This window comes from Fusarium verticillioides, chromosome 10 (assembly GCF_000149555.1).
Source record: "Fusarium verticillioides 7600 chromosome 10, whole genome shotgun sequence".
NCBI lineage: Eukaryota > Fungi > Ascomycota > Sordariomycetes > Hypocreales > Nectriaceae > Fusarium > Fusarium verticillioides.
The window spans coordinates 2,228,304-2,246,648 of NC_031684.1; the positions used below are offsets into that span (position 1 = coordinate 2,228,304).

Below are 18,345 nucleotides of genomic sequence, written 5' to 3' on the forward strand. Positions count from 1 at the left end.
TTCAGGTTACATCAGCTTTTTCAGATTATGTTCCTGATTATCCTTCTTAGCAAAATGGCGCTTGAGTAAGCACGAGTTGATGAACTTACTGGCTTATGACTAGTTTCATAGTCAATGTGCACAAAGGCACGCTCAATGATGGGCAGCTTCTCTAGCTTAATCTGGAGGTCTTCCGCTATGTCATGCGCTACTTCAACTCGCTCGTTGCGATCAATCACTATGTCGACCTCTGCAACAAGCCGGGGACCTAAGTAGTAAGCCCTCACTGTATCGACCTTTTCTATGAGAGGCGAGTGTGTAATCGCTAAACAGTCAGTATTTACCCTATTAGCCATTGGAATAGTATACTCACAGATATATGTGATGAGCTGTAGGATGTCCTTGCCAGCGGTTACACCGATCATCAGCTGAAACTCGTCGTAGGCGGTATGGAGCCAGAGGCCAGCAATGAGAACAGATAAAATGATGGCGCCCATCGGGTCAATCCACCACTTCAATTTGGAGCCACCGACAGATGTGAGGATGCCGAAGCCGTTAATAAAGAGGTCATTTCGGTGATCGCGCCAGAGGATATCAACCTGACTGTAAATGTCTTTCACAGTCCAACATAGGAAGAAGAGTCCTAGTTTGGTAGCAAAGGCGACAGTCACGGCGATAACCGAGGGCAAATGGAACTTGTTAGTCTCCTCCTCCGATCCGGCAGCGAGGTCACGGGCAGACATGACGATAAGAACCAGCGAGACGGAGAACATGATGAAAGAGAAGACGATATTGCCAGCGGTCGAGATGCGCGCTCTACCGGAGGGATATTTATTCGGATCGACTTTGTTGACAGCCCGGTGAGCCATGTACAGCATGATACCAGACATGGGATCGAAGACAGAGTCGGCCATGGTTGTGAAAAGCGATAGGGAGCTGGATGAGATAGCGCCATATAGCTGGAGACCAGAGAGTATGATGTTGGCCACTAAAGAACCCTTGACACAGATGCCGTACATGAGTGTGTTGGCGCCGTGAGCATCTGTCACCTCCTGCTCATGCTCCTCTACCGACTTGAGCATGGCCCGGATACTCTGATTCTGTGTTTCGTAAAATTCTTGTAACGGGTGGTTCTTCTTGAGACCCAGGTGACGCTTGCGTGAGGTATTGGCTCCTGGCATATCGGATTCGTGCTTGATGTGCGCGGATAGACCCAAAGGATCATCGATACCATGTTGGACCTCGACATCTTTTCCTTGTACGTGAGCGCGGGTATGTACTGAGCTCATTGTGATCTTCTCTGTCTGGTCGGCCATGTTGGGTATTTAGTTTCAGAAGGAATAATAAGAAGTAAGAAATAAAAAACCAGACGAAACAATGATATAGTAGATGGCAAAAAGAACGAATCATATGACAGGCAATTGTAGGATTTTTTTTTTCCATCCCAATAAAGGGAGCCATCTTGCCGGAGATTATTCTGTCATTGCTTGCCACAAAATAGTGGCGTCTGGGAACGGTGACAACACCAACGTTAGCATGCACCAGGACGCTAATCACCTTAGGGCGACTTGGCTGACCGGCGCGTAGTCATGTCTGCTCCACAATTAGCCGGCATTACTAAGATTCCAGACAAAGTCTATCTCAATTAAAGATGTATCTGGCTATAAATAGCTTAAGAATAGAGAGAGTAATTGCCTGTGTTATCTTCTGTTATCCTGCTATAAGTTATCAAATATATTCACTTTAATGCAATAGTAAGTCTAAGAGGAGGGGTCAAAGATGAGAAAAGACTGATCTACAGATGGTGGGCTCGGCCTTTAGGCAATAATTTCACCGATGAGATTTAGATCTTACGGAAATCAGCCAAACCGCTTAGTAATAGGATATGTGGTTTTCCGGATCCACTATTCCGTGAAGTCTAGTCCAGATTGGGAACAGCGCGCTGCCAGTTAAGCTTCTTCTTGTCCTCTTAAGAAAGGGTGTGATGTATCCAAGCTTTTAAGATGACGACAATCTCACATTCTCGAGTCTTACGCCCTTCCAGTTTCTTCTTTTACAAGACTCTTAAAATCTTTGGATGGGCCGCTTGGCACTGTGCATCTAGCGAGTGGTGTCGCCAAAGTTCCATGCTTTTACATAAACCCCGTTTTATACCGGCTACCCTATTGCGACTGTACCGTGGCTATTTAATTAGTGACAGGGAGTGTCCAAGTCATAATTCCAGTTTCGTCTTTCTCTCAATCCTTCTGAATTATACAGAAACAAAACAGTCCAGTAGTTTGCTTATACCAGACATGTCACCAGGTGCCCAAAGTGACGCTGTAATGGAAGAATTATTCCTAACACAAATAATAACTACTTCATAGCCATTGAAACAAATCATCCCGCCTTTACAAATGACAGTCTCAATACCACGTTGGCTGTCTGCAATCCAGGCTGTGCATAACACAAATCCACTGTGTCATCCCAACCAAAGACAACTCAGGTATATTTTCTCCGGGTAATATCTCTTTCCAAGCTGTATTATTGGCTTCCGTTGTTGGACCCTGTCCAGCTCGCTAGGATCTACCCCCGCGTTACAGTGCCGGTTAGCCGAGATCTACTTACTGTGTAACGGTTCCAGAGCATTATTGGACGTAGCTAGCGAAATCATGGAGCACCATCCCTTCGGTGTAATAAAAGCCACACGGCCGAAAAAGCCTGCTTTGGCTCTCGTCTATTCAGCTATATGTATGTCTAGGTGGCTCACTCCTGGAATTGCCAAGACATCTCTATCCCATCGAAAACTTATATTACCTTTCTAAACGTTTCCAGAAAGTCGAAAGAATACACCTACCGAACACTATCTCCATCCAATCATCCAACCATCGGCGTACGATCCTCCACGCGACTCTTACTGCGACACTCCATCATGGAGGAAGTCAATGATCCCTTCAGCCTCGCATCCCGACGACGCCAAGACGTAACAAAAGAACAAATCAAGAACGATTACCCGCAAGGCGACGCACGCCGACTTCGAAAGTTCTATACTCGACAGAATAAGCTTATAGACCAGTTTCTCGGCGTCGATGATGAAGAGAGGGCGCAGGCTGAGGAAGAGGCTCGAGTCGCTGGCAAAATAAAGTTTGCGGTTAACGCGTCCTTCGTAGTCAACTTTTGTCTTTTCGTCATTCAGTTGTATGCGGCTATCTCGACGGGATCACTGGCAGTATGCTCGTACATCTACCATAGTATAGGTTTGCAGCTAACTCCAGTCTCAGCTTTTTGCCACAGCAGCAGATGCGTTTGTGAGTCAAATTCGTCTGTTAAGCGAAGTGTACTAACGTTGGCACAGATGGATCTTGTTTCTTCTTTTGTCATGCTTATCACCTCTTGGCTGGCGGCTCGACCGAGCATCTACAAATATCCTGTTGTATGTCATGTTATCCCAGAGTCCTTAAGGCAGCAATTCATGGCATTCTAGGGTCGAACGCGGATCGAAACCATTGGCGTCATACTGTTCTGCGCCCTCATGACAACGGTCGCGGTCCAGCTTCTGATCGAATCGGCCAGAACATTGGGCACCGGCAAGACCGAGTCTGAGGAGCTCCACCTGATACCAATTATCTTTGTTTGCGTTGCTAGTGAGTGATCTATCCACGTCGCAATTTGCAATCACTGATTGTGTTTCAGTTTTCAGCAAAGCATCCCTCATGCTGTACTGCATGACTTATCGGAAGTATCCATCGGTTCATGTGTTCTTTGTATGTCTTATGAAGACCATCTTGACTTTCTCTCTAATCATCTGTGTAGATTGACCACCGTAACGACATTGCTGTCAACAGCTTTGGCCTCATAATGTCGGTAGTAGGTGACAAGTTCATCTGGTATCTGGACCCTATCGGTGCTATCTGCATTGCACTTCTGATCCTTTTCTCATGGATCTCTAATGCTTTTGAGCAAATATGGCTACTGGTCGGTAAGGCAGCGCCTCAAGAGTTCATCGCCAAGTTGATCTATATGAGCATAACGCATGATGACCAGATCTCTATGGTTGAGACAGTGAGTAGCATACTATATGTGTCGACAGTCAACTAACAAAGAGAAGTGCCGCGCGTATCATGCTGGGCAAAAGTATTACGTTGAGGTAGATATCGTCATGGATGAGCAAACATCTCTCAAGATCAGCCATGATGTTGCCCAGTCACTGCAGCGAAAGATTGAAGGTACACTCCACATAGTCGTGTCTTGTTCACTTGAACTGACATCTCGCAGGACTTGGTGATGTTGAGCGGGCATTTGTTCACGTCGATTATGAATGTGAGCACAGCATCCATGAAGAGCACAAGCCACTTTATGATAGAAAGTTGTAAATGAGGGCAAACATGAGCGATATTATACGGTTCAGCCATGTGATGGAAGGAATATCTTCTGGATTTATAGCTTTACCTAATGTACTCCTAACTTATTTACCCTCATGTAAATAGCTCCTCCGTGGCTTAGCGTGCGAGACCAACTTGTACACATTGACTGAAATGGCCAAATGCTGTTATTTGATCTCCTTGATCCTCTCATCCTCGGCGTTCTTGTCCTCAATGTGGGTCGGCCTGACTTGATGATCAGTAACCTTGTCGTCCAAACCGTCTGGGCCAAGCTTCGCATTCACTGCCTTCTCATTCTCCTCTTCTTCAATAGCTCTCTTGTACAGACCAGCTTTGATGTCCCGTCTCCAGAGAAATTGGCCAATCATGAATAGAGTCAAATAACAGCAGGTGAGAGCGACATTTGCTGAGAAACCCTTGGTCCAACGCGGACCTTGAGTGATGGGGAACGCGACAACGTTGTACCAGGTAAAAAAGGCCCAGCCAACAGTCATCTACAAATTCTCATTAGTATAAAAACAAGGTGGGTTATGGTTTTAACCAACTCACCATGGCGCCGGTAGTAAAGCTTCTTGCTTCGTTGTCGTCCTTCATAATCAGGTGCACCCATGGGAAAAGCATGGGGGTGATACAAGAACTCATACCTAGGAGGAAGTATGCAGCGAAGTGCAATCCGAGGGGAATGTTCCAGACTAAAAGAGTCGAGTGACAGAATAGGAGGACAGTTCCTGCAAAGCAGAAAGGCACCCAGATTGGATAAACCCTGTAGGAAGTATGAGCTTCTAGTGCAAAGAGATAGGCGAGGGCGTTAGAACTGACATGACAAAAGAAGGCACAGTGATGCCTACGACAATGGCTAGAGCTTGGACTCCCGTTGGCAGAATGTTGATCATCTCCACAGAGTATTGGCCCGTTGATTTTACCCAGACAATCATCTGGCCAGCAACCCAGGTAGTTAGTTGAAAGCTAGTATTGTTAGTCCCGGCCAATAATGAGGAGCTGCAGCTCAACAAGGCACAAAACTCACCAGACATAGGTGCAGACAGCGATGTAAAAGTGCCACTTCCGGAAGACACGCTTCAGCATCTTCTTGCCAATCTTTTTGCTCTTTCTCATCCCATCGTCTTGCATACGTGCCTGAGCAAGCTGTTGATCGTCTTCACTGAGCCACCAGACACGAGGGCTCGTGGGCACACCTGGATAGAGAAAGAAACCGGCAATGGCAATTGGCAGGGAAATGATGCCATCAATAATAAAGACCCAGCGCCTAAATTAAATAGAAGAGTCAGACTGTCAAAAAGCTACGAGAATGAGGGGGCAGACTCCGTCAACTTACCAGCCAGCCATACCTCCCTTTCCGTCGAGACCAGCGAGAGCGGCAGCTTGCATGTACCCACCGACCATGGCACCGATATTGCTCGAAACATACCAGACCCCAGCACGCTTAAAAACTTCATCAGAACGATACCAAGAGGACAGAACGTATAGGGAACCAGTAGCGGCTGGGGTTTCAAACAGCCCCATGAGGAATCGCATGCCATAGATCATCGGTGCGCTGTTGTTACGGCATTGAACAAAGGTGATGATAGACCAGAGAGTCTCGCAGATAGGCAGAACCCAACGAGCATATTTAGGGCGAGCAATGAGCAGCATGCAGGGGATTTCCATCACCAAATAGCCAATGTTGTAGAAGGTAGAGAATAAGTTGTATCTGGATAGTCAGACGTGCAAACTGTAGAGATGCAGTTAACTTACTCCATGCCTTCGAGATTCAGCTCTTCTTTCATACCCGAATTATAGGCATTGTTAATATTGGACTGGTCAAGCCACTTGATAAAGTCTATCAATTGTTAGCGCTACCGTCACGCGAGATTGCCGATTTTAGATCGGGGTTTACACATGGAACAACTGAAATCAATGTCATTAGTCAATCATGTTAATTGAAGTATCCTGGAGCTTACATAAGGGGCAGAATGGTGCGATCCAGCTTTCTGAGAAGTCGCTTCTCCTCTTTGCTGTAATGACCAGGGTACCAATTGAAGATGTAGAGCCAGGCGAGGCCGGCCTTCCAGTGACTTTTGACTGAAGATTCCCTATGAATTCATAAGTGAATCATCACACCGACCCACACATACGTTGTTGCGGTGAAGATGCCCTCCCATTTGAGTATCCTTGACCCGGGCTTTAGGGGTGTATTCCAGTTGTCAATAACGCCGTTTTCGATGAGATGAGCGACCCAGGCGTTAGTGTATTTAATCCAGCTCTGGATAAGGGAAATAGGTACGAAAAGCTGGGATAATTCGAGTGGTGTTGGCGGTAGCATATTAATGTAAAAGTCACGATTTCCTACATTGAAAGGAGTGAAGTTATCGCCGGCCTCTTCGGGCAGAAAATCAGGTGCCCCGGTGGGGTCATCAGCTGCACGCTGTAAGTGCGTATGGAAGCTGCGGTCATCTATTTCACAGCTATCTCGTGCTTCAGCTAGAGTAGCTTGGGAAGTCATAGTTTCAATCGGGACTCAATTTTATTAATTTAGGTAGTCTTTTATAAAAGAAATGGATCTCCTAAGGACCCCAAATGCTTATAGGGCTTCAGCCGCCCTACCCCACACAGATAACTAGCAAGATACCTAAAGTTACTTAAATTTTTAACTAGTTAGATTTTAGTAGGGGAAAACCTATTTTTATTAATCTTAAGAACTATAAATCTAACTTAATATATCTAGCTTATAATACTACTAAAAAAAATAAAAAGCACTTAAACTACTTAAAAGGTTAAAGCTAAAGAAAAAGAAGGCTACTATAAATTATTCTTATAGCTTTAATTTTTAACTATATAAACCTTTATATTATAATACCTTTATTATATAGCTTTTTAATATACCTATTAAGCTATTCCTGCTTTTTTGCTTTTTATTTATTATTAAAAAATAGGTTTTATAAATAAATTTATATATAAAAGAACTATTTTAAATATACTTAATATAAATTATATATCTAAAGCTAATATTTTTTAGTAAAAGCCTATTATAATTATAGATATTTATATTTATCTTATAATACTTATTTATATTAAAAATAACTTTTATAAATATATTAAAGACTTTTAAATAACTTTAAAATTAGGAAAAGTTATTATAAAGTATTATATTATAAAATATCTAACTTTTTAATAGTTTAAGCTAATTTTTTATTATAATTATATATTTCCTTTAAATAATAAGCTTAAAAATATAATTAAGCATCCTAAGTATTAATTAGCTATATTTACCTTTAATTTATATTCCTTATACTGCTCTATATTACCTTATAACCTAATCTAATCTATTATTAACTTACTAAGCTAGCTTTAGCCTGCTAATATTTATAGTTTTTCCCTTAATACTAAAACCTTTATTTTATAATTTACCTTTTTACCTCTCTTTTCCCTTTTACTTCCTTTCCTTTACCTTATAATAGCTATTAATTCCTATAATATAATATTTATACTATTAATTTAATTACTTTAACTATACATTTTAACTCTATAAACTATACTTAATATTAGCTATTATTACTACCTAATTTAATAGCTATAATAAAGGCCTATTACTTTATTAATAAGTCCTAATCCTGCTTTAAGTAATTAGCTAGGTCTTCTAAGGCCTTTAATTTACTTATAATAGTTAATATAATAAATATATTTTATTTATCTAGGAGCCTTATAATATAATTAAAGATTATAAAATTAATTTACTATATTAATATTAATTTATTAATATATAATAGGTCTTTATTTATAATATTTAAATACTAAAAGAAAGTATATAAATTAAAAATATTATTAATATTAAGATTATTAATATTAGTTAGATTACTATTTATATAGGCATTAACTACTATAATAAGATAGTTATAGCTATTAATGCTAATTATATAGTGTAGTATCTTTAGATAGTCTTTATAGTTTCTAGCTTATTTAAAATTAGACCTTTAAAGTTAAAGCCTTAGTATTAATTACTTTAACTAGGTAATAATAGAAAAGGCCTTTAGCTTACTAAAGCTAAGGAAAATATCTTTTTATACTTATAGATTAAGGCTATTTATTTAGTTAAATTATAAGGTTAAAAGCAGCGCTATATAACCTTAAGACTTACTTTTAAAGTTATTATGTTTTTTAGTATTATATATAATGCCTTATATATAATATTTTAAAAAATAAGTATTATATTATATTATTTTTATTATAAGACTTTATTAGCTATACTTTATATATTACTATAGAGACATTTTTTTTTTTTTAATAATTAAGTATATAATATTATATATTTATAAGTAATTTAACTTTATTTAAGCTATCTTAATATAGCTTTTTTTTTAAGTATAAATTTATTAATAGATAAGATAATAATTTACTTTAAAAGGCAATCTCTTATAAAGGTTAAGATAAGAAATAAGCCTATTTCTATAAATCTAAAGATTTAAATTACTATTAAAAAAGGCTATCTTTTACAGTAAAAATATTATATCTTTAAGGTAACTTAAACTTATAAAAGGCACTACCTTACTATAGCTTATTATTATATAGATCTTTATAATCTTATAGAAATATAATATATTATACTTAATTTTATAGTATCTTTATTACTTATTACTTATTATATATTCTTTAATAACCTTTTTATAATACTATTACTTATTTATACTCTTTATAAGTAAGGTATTACTACTATAGGTATAGCTTATACTAATTATAGTATTTATTATAACTTTATTATTATAAAAGAAGCTAACTATAAAAGTAAGCTAAAGAAATAAGACTTTAATAAGCTTTAAGCTATACCTTTTAAAGATAATTAAGTAAGTTAAAAAGACTTTTCCTTATATAAAAAGCCTTATTAATTAGTATTTTCTTTCCTTTAAGTTAATTATATTACCTTTTAAAATAACTGCTTTATCTTATAAATAAGCTTATATTTTAGTAAAAGTAAATATATATATTATTATTACTACTAATTAAATATAATATAAATATAAGCTTATAAGGCTTAAGCTTTCTTTAGCTTTAATTTTAAATATATTATTAATATACTTTATATATAGATTGCCTATAACTTTAATATAAATAAAGTTAATTATAATAATTAGCTATATACTTATAAAAGCTATAGTTACTAAATCTAGTATAGTAAATAGTAAGCCCTTATATAGACTTTTTTTTTTAATATAATCTTTATTAATATATATATTTTATAGTAAAAAGGTTAATATAATTAAGAGTTTTATAAATTATAGACTTAATAGTAAGATACTTTTATAAAAAGTATTATTAGTAAATATACTTTTATAAGTAGCTTTTATAAGTAATTTTATAATAAGAATAAATTCCTTCTTATTTTATAATATAACTAAGTTAAAGGTAAAAAGTATTATAAGTATAAGGCTTACTAAAAGGTTAGATTAAGTAACTTTACTATATAGAGCTTTTATAAGGGTTAGTTAAAAGGGCTATAACTAAAGCTATATTAGACCTACTATAAATATAATATCTGCAGCATATCCTTATATATATAAGGAAATTACTAATACTATTACTACTAGCTAATTTATTAGTTAATAAAAGTACTACAGATCTTACCTTTATCTAATTTATTAAAAGCCCCTACTAACGCTAGTCTAACAGTCCCTATAAGCATTTAGGGTCCTTAGGAGATAGCAAGGGGAACCTTTTATACCCCGCCTGTACTATTGTGATTACCTAAGGGACGTGGGGCTCGTGACCTCGTGAAGGCTTGTAGCACTCAAAGAGATAATTCCCAAAATTCTTCCATATGTTCTGATAGAGTTAAGGCGAGGCGCGCACCTTTCTTCAGCTATTGGTCAGTTTCAACACTACATAGCGCTTCTCTTTTTGACCAGTTAAGAAAAGACATCGTCTTGATTATAGCAAGGTAATAGTTAAATACTAAGTTTCCACGATCTTACAGAATTACAGTGAGATTGGTATATAAAACAAGCTGGAAAGCTTATCTTGGCAATTATGTGAGGATTTAGTATGTTGCTGGAAGCATGTTTTAATAAGTGTTATATACAGTTGAATGTGACCAAGAGCTGCCGCATACCGCGCGCTTTACCTCTAGTGAGTAAATTCCCCATCACTGAGAGGTTCAACCAAGAGAGACACAGTTTGCAGGAGTGACGTGTTTTGCCGAAAGGACTAGGGTTTCCATCACGTGCCAAGTCGGGATTGCTTTCGGGGTAAGTCAGGCTAGAAACATAGTGGCTAGCACAGAAAGTAACACAGATTAAATGGCTGGTCGGTATTTTAGAGGCGATCAATATCAGAGACAAGGCGCAAAGATGCAACGGGACACGGCGGCACAGATAGGAGTAATCCCGGCGCATCTAGTACTACGAACTGCACGAGTCCTTTGGGACCCTTGATCTTGGGTTCTAAACGTGGGGTTGATGTGGGGTGCTATCTAGCTTCCGGCCTTGCCCCGAAAACCTCCTCTACATACATAGTAGTGGACTAGACATGGATAATAGCGGATGACACACTGATAGCAGATAAGGGATATTCAGATAGTGCCAACGGCGAGAAAGGCAGGCAGGACCTTAATTCTTATTGTCTCCTCGATCTGTTGCTTCCGAGCTACGGCTACGCGATATATAACCAGCGACAGATTCAAACTTATTAGACGGAAGAACAAGCTACTCATACCATTGGCTAGGCCAAAATCTTTTGTATAAGATCCCTCACCCCTATACAGTCACAATGGCTGAAGTCAATTGGCAACAACTCATCAACCAGAAGAGAGCAACAAGAGAGGCCCTCATTCCTGAACAATGGCTCTTACCAGCTACCATCACGAGCAAAGTGACCCCACAGAGCACGGCCAGCGCATTTGAGCTGCTCAGTGAAGCTGGGCTTCTCACTGAGCGGGAGATAGACATTACAGAGAAATATACTGCTGTCAGTCTAACAGCCAAGATCGCCACGGGTGAGCTTTCGTCATACGATGTTGCCACGGCGTTCTGTAAGCGAGCAGCAATCGTACATCAATTGGTATGAAACCCGATACAGAGCAAGACCGGTTCAAGCTGACTTTACGTGTCTGTCAGACAAACTCTCTCACAGAGATCTTCTTTGACAAGGCGCTTGAGCGTGCGCGATGGCTTGATGAATACTTGTCAAAGGAAGGAAAAACAGTTGGACCCTTGCACGGTCTGCCTATAACTTTGAAGGTGCGTATGGAGGAACCAGCTGCTAAGTACCTCAGCTAATCTTTGAACAGGACATGATTCATGTCAAGGGACAGTATTCTACGATGGGTTTCGTCGGTCATCTCAGACATCCACCTGCAGATGAGAATGCCGTGATTACTGATATGCTCGAGGCTGCAGGCGCAGTATTTTACTGTAAGACCAATGTGCCCCAGACACTCTTTGTAAGTAGTACCAGCATTCCCTATTGCAAAGTCTAACTGGGCATCCGGTAGGTCTGCGAGAGTTTCAACAATGTGTTTGGACGTACCTTGAACCCTTATAAGCTGTGCCTCTCGCCCGGTGGCAGCAGTTCGGGCGAAGCAGCACAGCTAGGTCTCTGCGGATCCATCATGGGTGTTGGATCAGATATCGCTGGCTCAGTACGAGTTCCTGCGATTTTCACGGGAGTATACGGGTTCCGGCCTACAGTCAACCGTCTGCCGTGGTCAAAGCAGGCAGAACTCGCGTTGAAGGGATGGCAGGGCGTCCAACCGACCCTTGGTCCGATGGCGCGCACAGCACAGGATCTTACCCTCTTCATGAAGACTATCATTCAAGCTGAGCCTTGGCGCTACGATTCCACAGCACTCGCTATACCGTGGCACGATGCACCTAGGAAGGACAAGCTGACTATTGGTGTATGGTCGCAAGATCCTCAGTTTCCCGTCTTTCCGCCTATTGCGAGGACCATGGCCTCAGCAGTTGGTCGGCTCAGAGCTGCAGGCCATACAATCAAGATCATCGAGGCTCCGCCGACGATGAAGGCAATGAAAATCGCCATGCGTTGGTTCGCACTCGACCAAGTGAACCTACCGTTGAAGTTTGTCCAAGATGGCGCCGAGAGCCCGATAGCGGACTTGGATGCCATGGACCCAGGGAAATTCTTAGACCCGGGGTATGTCGCGGACTTGAGTGAGAATATAAGTATCAGCGCCGATATCCATGATTATCGAGAAGAATGGGCCAAAATCTGGCGCGAGGCGGGCATTGACGTTTTGCTTTGCCCGGCCAGTCGTGGTTCGGCTGTTCCACACGGAGAGTTTGGTCCACTGATGTACACGATACCGTGGAATTTACTCGATGTAAGTTTCCCCTTTCTTTGACATTGTTAAAGTGAACAGCTACTTACTAGCCACCAGTTTCCCAGCAGTGTCGTCCCGTTCGGTAAGGCCGACAAGACGCTTGACTCTAAAGACGGATGTGAGTTGATGACCCCGACTAGAATCACCAGTATTACCTGCGTACTAATAGTTTCTCTAGATGATTCGACTGTCGTTGATGGCGCACCAACGGGCTTCCAACTGGTTGGATGGCGGTTCCAGGATGAGCAGACGCTAATGGCTACTGAGGTTATCGCAGACACATTGAAGGCCTGATTTCGATTGCAGAGAAGCATTGGATAGCTGGCTTGACCTTCACCAAGCCAGTCTTGAATGATAGACAAGAGTATATTTGCACATCATGTTCTCTCCGTAATCATTTGTGATACCTGTTCAATTAGGGAGAAAGAACTTTTTACAGCCTGGAAATGGACCAATAAAAAACAAAGTAACCCCGCAACTCCATGCTCCCCATTTGCCCAAGGATATTGATCTGATCTACATTGCCCAAAATGAATTTTCCCAATCTGTATTCCTGGCAGTAGCTGCTTCAACTGATGATGTATCCAAGCCCTCAGACAGCGCTGGGTCATAGATTTGCGATGAATAGGCCTGAAACATCTCCATATCCCCCATACCAAGATGCATCATTGTTTCCAGTTGTTTTGCAGCCAAAGAAGACGGCGGCTGATGAGCCGATGAGTCACCAGACTCTGCATTTTGAACCGCGACAATTGCATCTGCATGTCTTGTCAGGCCTTTGGTGCGTGGGAAGTGACTAAGTGGGTGAGTTCACGTACCTTGGGCTGTACACACTTCCAGCATGTTGTTGATATACCTGGAACAGCTATATACCAGACTGTTATCGTGATCCAATAACTGGAAAATGGTCTCGACTTGTCCTAGGAGTGATTTACACATTGCCAAAGCCGTCTCATCTGCTGCAGCACCCTGTCCATGCTGCGCCCAGAGTATCCGGCCAAGAACGACCAACGAGGCTGTGAAGACTGCTCATGGCGTTAGTGACTAAACGGTTCTCGTAAGGTAATGCCGTACTGACCGTAGTGGAGTGTAAAATAGGCAACTCCGAGGTTGTTGCTCCCTGATGGGTCGGCCTTTATTATGGTATGTACGAGCTCGATAGTGTGTTGTGCCGAGCGTAAGGATTCGTGAGCCTCTCCCATCGCAAGCTGGATGATATAGGAGGAATTGTCAATAGACACCGAGTTGCCACCGAGAAAAAGGTGTCGAATGGTGCTGCAGAGAAGTGGCCTGTGAATCAGCATATTGATATTGTGGTACCTCAGTGTCAGAATCACCCTAAGACGATTTACGGAGGTATTTTCAGACGGTATTTTTGCTTTGGGCTCGCATAGTCGCAGGTACGGGGGCAGACTTGCAGACCATGCACGGAGTTCCTTTCTCAGCTGGCCTGAAGCCTGTAGAGACATCATATCATCCGGCTCTGGCTCGGCAGTATGGACATTGCCGCCGTATTGCTGTCTCAGAGAGCCGTTCATGATTTGATGCAGTCGGAATGAAACCGCGAGGAAATCGCCAGGAATGTCAACGCCTGTGCCAGCGCTATCTGGAGTTGGCATAGCAACCTCAGAGGATGATGATGGCTGGTCCAGCATGTACTCATCCGGAATGATAGCTGGCCGTCCAAAAGCAACACTTAGAACCTTGTCCATGCAGTATATCACAACCCATGTTCGTCGACTATACTCGGCCTGCAATTCATCAAGGCCTTCGCGGGCCTGGGCACTGTGAAGACCTAACGCCATGGCTGAGCGAACAGCAAGTCCGAGAATATTCCACGCTTGCACTGAGCGTTGAGCACCCTGGCAATGAATGACAACTAGGACGAGATACTGGACGATCTCGATGCTGATGACTTGCTTTGATAATTCACTACAAAGAGCTGTGGCTCTCTTGAAGAAGATATTAGACCTCTCTTGCCGTTCCCGCGCTGATGGTATTGCATCCTGGTCTGCACTGGCTATCGTGGCAAAGATGACATTGAGAGTGCCTAAGAAGGTCCTGCGGACTCTGGTCCAATTACTCGCTTTGCAGGTTGTATATGTCTTTCTCATCGATTCTTCATGGATGAAAGGAAAGACTGTGCCGGCGGTTTTGAAGTAAACATCAAGCATACGATCCATCTCTTGAGCTGGAGGAAGAGTAGTCATTGCTTTTGGACCTGTGTCTGGTGATGCCGCAACTGGGTTCGTGTAAGACCGAGAGGCTTTTGCAAGGTTGGTCTCGCTGAGTTCATGTTGTTGGTCCACTGTCGCTCCCAGTCGCCGGGCAGGATTACGAATGTTATTGACAGCTTTGAGAAGAAGTCGGGTGAAGTTGATGTTCGAGGAGCCACCAAAGAATGCCGAGGTGTGCTCTTCCACAAAGGTCATAGCCATTCCATTCGTGGTAGCATCTTCATCCTGAGGCTCTTCAAGGCCCGTTGCATGCGGGTGGCTACCATCGTTGGTCTCTTCAAGAGCTGATGATGACGGTGCAGGTGGTGAGGGAATGCGGGGAAGACGAGATTGAGCAGCAGCAGCAGTAACAGTAGCGTTGCCAGTAGCAGTAGCACAGGCAGACAGATGGCCTTCGAAGAAATAATTGAGTCGGTGGACTACCTGCTCGACATTGTAGACACGTGATTCTAGATCTGATATATACTGCTTACGAACGATCACGTTGGCAGCCGATTCGCCAGGCTCGTACTGGCAGTCCAGCGTAAGAGAAACACATGACGAGCACGACGGACGCGTGCCATCACATCTAGCACGTCAGCGAGGGCACTGGTTGATTGCAGAGGGAGGCAATGGCAATGAGAGCTGTCCCATACCTGGATTTGCGCAGACGACAAGCATTGCATGCAAGAGCGATGCGGCGTCGTTTGGCAGTAGAGGTGTCTGAGCCGTTCTCGACTGATGGTGGTGCCATACTGTCTGTCTGTCAGGCCTTCTTCTCTCATGGGGTCCGGATAACGGGGAGAGGATGGGAAATGGAGAATGGGAACAGCGGCAATTTTCGGTTGGGGGGGTCAAGAATTAGAACAAAATGTGGGGAGAGGCGTCGGCTTGTCTTGTCTCAATGGAGGGTATGCTTGCAGCCCACCGGCAACTCCGGAACTGCTTGGAGATAGTGATAATACTTGCGATCCAATCATGACCCCGCGATAAGACGCCAGGAAGCCCAGTCTGGAAGACCGTTCTCGCACGCCCCGGGGATCATAGTTACCCGATATAGCCCCGTCGTCGACAATGCCCAGGTTATTCTATGCTTCACTGATTGATCCTTCAACAGTTGGTATAAGGATCAATCTTGAGCATCGGACCTCTCAATAAAATGCGCCCTCACAGATAACAGCATATCAACAACATGACAATCCAGTCCAACGAATTCAATGTCGCCATTGTCGGTACGTAGGGACCAATCTTCCAGTACACTTGTCACCTCTAACCTTGTGCCTGATAGGCGCCGGCGTCGCTGGCCTTGCGCTTGCAATGGCACTGCACAGAAAGGGAGTGCTCTTTACCATCTACGAGGAAGCAAAGGAATACTCTGTTGTAGGGTGAGTTGCCTTGGGGATTATTCCGTAATTGTACATACATCCCCGGAGAGCTCCGCTGACAGCAACGTCACAGTGCCGGTATCGGATTCGGTCCAAATGGTATGCAAGCCTTGGATCTGATTGAGCCAGGCTTCCGCCCTCTCTACGAAGGCTTGTGTGTTGGAAATAAGTCTGCCGATGCCCAATGGGTCTTCTTCGAGGGATACCTACTCGAGCCTGGTCTCGGTGACAATAAGCCTTGGGCTGGCAACCTCAAGTCGGCATGGGGCAATCAGGACTACGTTCGCAAGTCTGTAAGGTTCACCTTGATCCTAATCGAGATGCCATCATGGTTTGCTGACTATCGCACAGGCCCACCGGAAGGAATTGCTGGACATCATGACAAGCTTCATTCCCATCGAGAGCGTCAAGTTCAACAAGAAGCTCGTCTCCATCAAAGAGTACACAGATAGAGTCATGTTGGAGTTTGCGGACGGTGAGATTGTTGCACACAGCATCCTGGCTGGCTCCGATGGTATTGCAAGTACTGTGCGAGAGTATCTCCTCAGGCCAACCCATCCCGAGGAAGCACTTCCGGTGTACTCTGGTGCTCACTGCTACCGAGCCGTCATCCCGATGGACGAGGCATATGAGATTATGGGCGAAAAGACCGATGTCGCAAAGATCTACTTTGGCCATAACAGAGGAGCGGTCTCGTACAGAATCACTGGAGGCAAGGTAAGTCATGCTTCGTAACAACTGTACCAGAGTACATGCTGATTAGATCATCTGTGTGCAGGAGCTCAACTTCCTTCTCATCAAGGCTACACCAAACGAACAATGGCCTTATCCAGGTAGGGTCACCAAGCAAATCACACAGGAGGAGATGCTAGCCGACTTTGATGGCGACAACATTGATGATCGATTCCGAAGACTCGTAGCCAAGGCAAAGCCAGTCAAATGGGGTCTATTCCATCACGCCAAGACTTCAACCTATTACAAAGACAGGGTCTGTATCCTTGGAGACAGCGCCCACGCCTCGATGCCATTCCAAGCAGCTGGTGCAGCTCAGGGTGTCGAAGATGCGCTCGTGCTAGCCTACATCCTCGAAGAGCTTATGAAGAGCCCTACTCGAGGTTCTGAGCAACTTGAGGAGATCAATGCAGGCCTTGCGGCATATGATGCTATCAGGAGACCTCGGGCGCAAAAACAGCTTGATCGTGCGTTTGAGGTCGGCACGATGATTTATTTCCAGCATCCAGAGTGTGGAGACGACATGACCAAGATTCTGCACAAGTTGCAGAATGGTTGGCTGGACTGGCTATGGTTCCCCGACTTGAAGGCCGATGTTGAGACAGCTTTGTCACAAATGCGGAACGACGTGCAGAAAAAAGCATAATTGTGGAGAGATAGCAATTGATATGTTTATTTATTATTTATATTATATAGTTCAGCATCAGTATTCGATCTTTGTCCTTGAATCAGAACGCGGGGTGCTACAGCGATAGGTGTATGCCGATTGGGACTCTCCTATACCGTCTCACTCTGAGTGATTCAGGCCAAGTTCACCATGGGCCTCATTGTAAATGTTATCGAGTTCTAATTGGTGGCGAGGCCCTCTTCTCTCTAGATGAAGTTGGACATTGTTCTACGACCAAAATCACTTCAACGCGCAAGATGAAAGCACCCTACATCAGAAAGTTCATATGTCATCGACGTAAATACTGTAGTTCTTCTAGTACCAAGACTAATGCTCCTTACGCCAAAGTACATGTTTACCCTTCTTCCGCTCTTCTCCGCATCGTCTTATAATACTTGTAGCTCGTTCTGTGTCAACCAGACGGAGCAAAGAGCCCGAAACACAACGCTTATCATGGCCATCAAAAGTAGGATCCGAATTCCTGGAGCATCCTCTTGGGAATGCAATGTTATCGTGGAAGACCTCAAGTGTTCCTGATTCGAGTTATCTTAGAGAGACCCGGTTCTTATCATTAACCCAATGGTTCTTAGCCCTGTCTTTTCCGGCCGGCCTACCCGCACGATCCGCGATTGCTGACCTTAGTGGCAACTTTGGGTGCCTATGGGTCTATCTTTGT

The 18,345-nt window shown here is 43.0% G+C and overlaps 6 protein-coding genes across 7 annotated transcripts; 3 read left to right on the forward strand and 3 right to left on the reverse strand.

Annotated features, from left to right (window-relative positions):
* Positions 1-6: 6 nt before the first annotated feature.
* FVEG_08298 (hypothetical protein) lies at positions 7-1,295 on the reverse strand (the record flags this gene model as incomplete). The annotated part of the gene is made up of 3 exons (XM_018897191.1): positions 7-45; positions 90-304; positions 353-1,295. The coding sequence occupies 3 exons, from the start codon at positions 1,293-1,295 to the stop codon at positions 7-9; spliced, it is 1,197 nt and encodes a 398-aa protein (XP_018754778.1).
* Positions 1,296-2,759: 1,464 nt separating this feature from the next.
* On the forward strand, positions 2,760-4,368 carry FVEG_08297 (hypothetical protein). Its single transcript, XM_018897190.1, has 8 exons — positions 2,760-3,187; positions 3,240-3,266; positions 3,314-3,391; positions 3,443-3,602; positions 3,652-3,722; positions 3,772-4,020; positions 4,067-4,184; positions 4,234-4,368. Exons 1-8 carry the CDS (start codon positions 2,891-2,893, stop codon positions 4,329-4,331), a joined length of 1,098 nt encoding a protein of 365 aa, XP_018754777.1. The 5' UTR covers positions 2,760-2,890; the 3' UTR covers positions 4,332-4,368.
* Positions 4,369-4,507: 139 nt separating this feature from the next.
* Positions 4,508-6,843, reverse strand: FVEG_08296 (hypothetical protein; the record flags this gene model as incomplete). Its single annotated transcript, XM_018897189.1, has 9 exons — positions 4,508-4,834; positions 4,890-5,103; positions 5,160-5,306; positions 5,368-5,607; positions 5,677-6,051; positions 6,096-6,180; positions 6,238-6,248; positions 6,302-6,433; positions 6,476-6,843. 9 exons carry the CDS (start codon positions 6,841-6,843, stop codon positions 4,508-4,510), a joined length of 1,899 nt encoding a protein of 632 aa, XP_018754776.1.
* A 4,253-nt stretch (positions 6,844-11,096) lies between these two features.
* On the forward strand, positions 11,097-12,963 carry FVEG_08295 (hypothetical protein; the record flags this gene model as incomplete). The annotated part of the gene is made up of 6 exons (XM_018897188.1): positions 11,097-11,387; positions 11,444-11,566; positions 11,617-11,769; positions 11,821-12,669; positions 12,727-12,787; positions 12,848-12,963. The coding sequence occupies 6 exons, from the start codon at positions 11,097-11,099 to the stop codon at positions 12,961-12,963; spliced, it is 1,593 nt and encodes a 530-aa protein (XP_018754775.1).
* A 17-nt stretch (positions 12,964-12,980) lies between these two features.
* Positions 12,981-15,761, reverse strand: FVEG_08294 (hypothetical protein). 2 transcript variants are annotated; one of them, XM_018897186.1, is made up of 4 exons: positions 15,542-15,761; positions 13,748-15,474; positions 13,488-13,694; positions 12,981-13,427 (listed from the first exon to the last, which is right to left on the reverse strand). In XM_018897186.1, exons 1-4 carry the CDS (start codon positions 15,637-15,639, stop codon positions 13,186-13,188), a joined length of 2,274 nt encoding a protein of 757 aa, XP_018754773.1. In that variant the 5' UTR covers positions 15,640-15,761; the 3' UTR covers positions 12,981-13,185. The 2 variants fall into 2 exon arrangements, with proteins under 2 accessions (XP_018754773.1, XP_018754774.1); XM_018897187.1 differs by lacking the exon at positions 15,542-15,761 and having other exon boundaries at positions 13,748-15,510.
* A 222-nt stretch (positions 15,762-15,983) lies between these two features.
* FVEG_08293 (salicylate hydroxylase) lies at positions 15,984-17,736 on the forward strand. Its single transcript, XM_018897185.1, has 5 exons — positions 15,984-16,117; positions 16,174-16,270; positions 16,344-16,563; positions 16,622-16,987; positions 17,049-17,736. Exons 1-5 carry the CDS (start codon positions 16,078-16,080, stop codon positions 17,646-17,648), a joined length of 1,323 nt encoding a protein of 440 aa, XP_018754772.1. The 5' UTR covers positions 15,984-16,077; the 3' UTR covers positions 17,649-17,736.
* Positions 17,737-18,345: the final 609 nt, after the last annotated feature.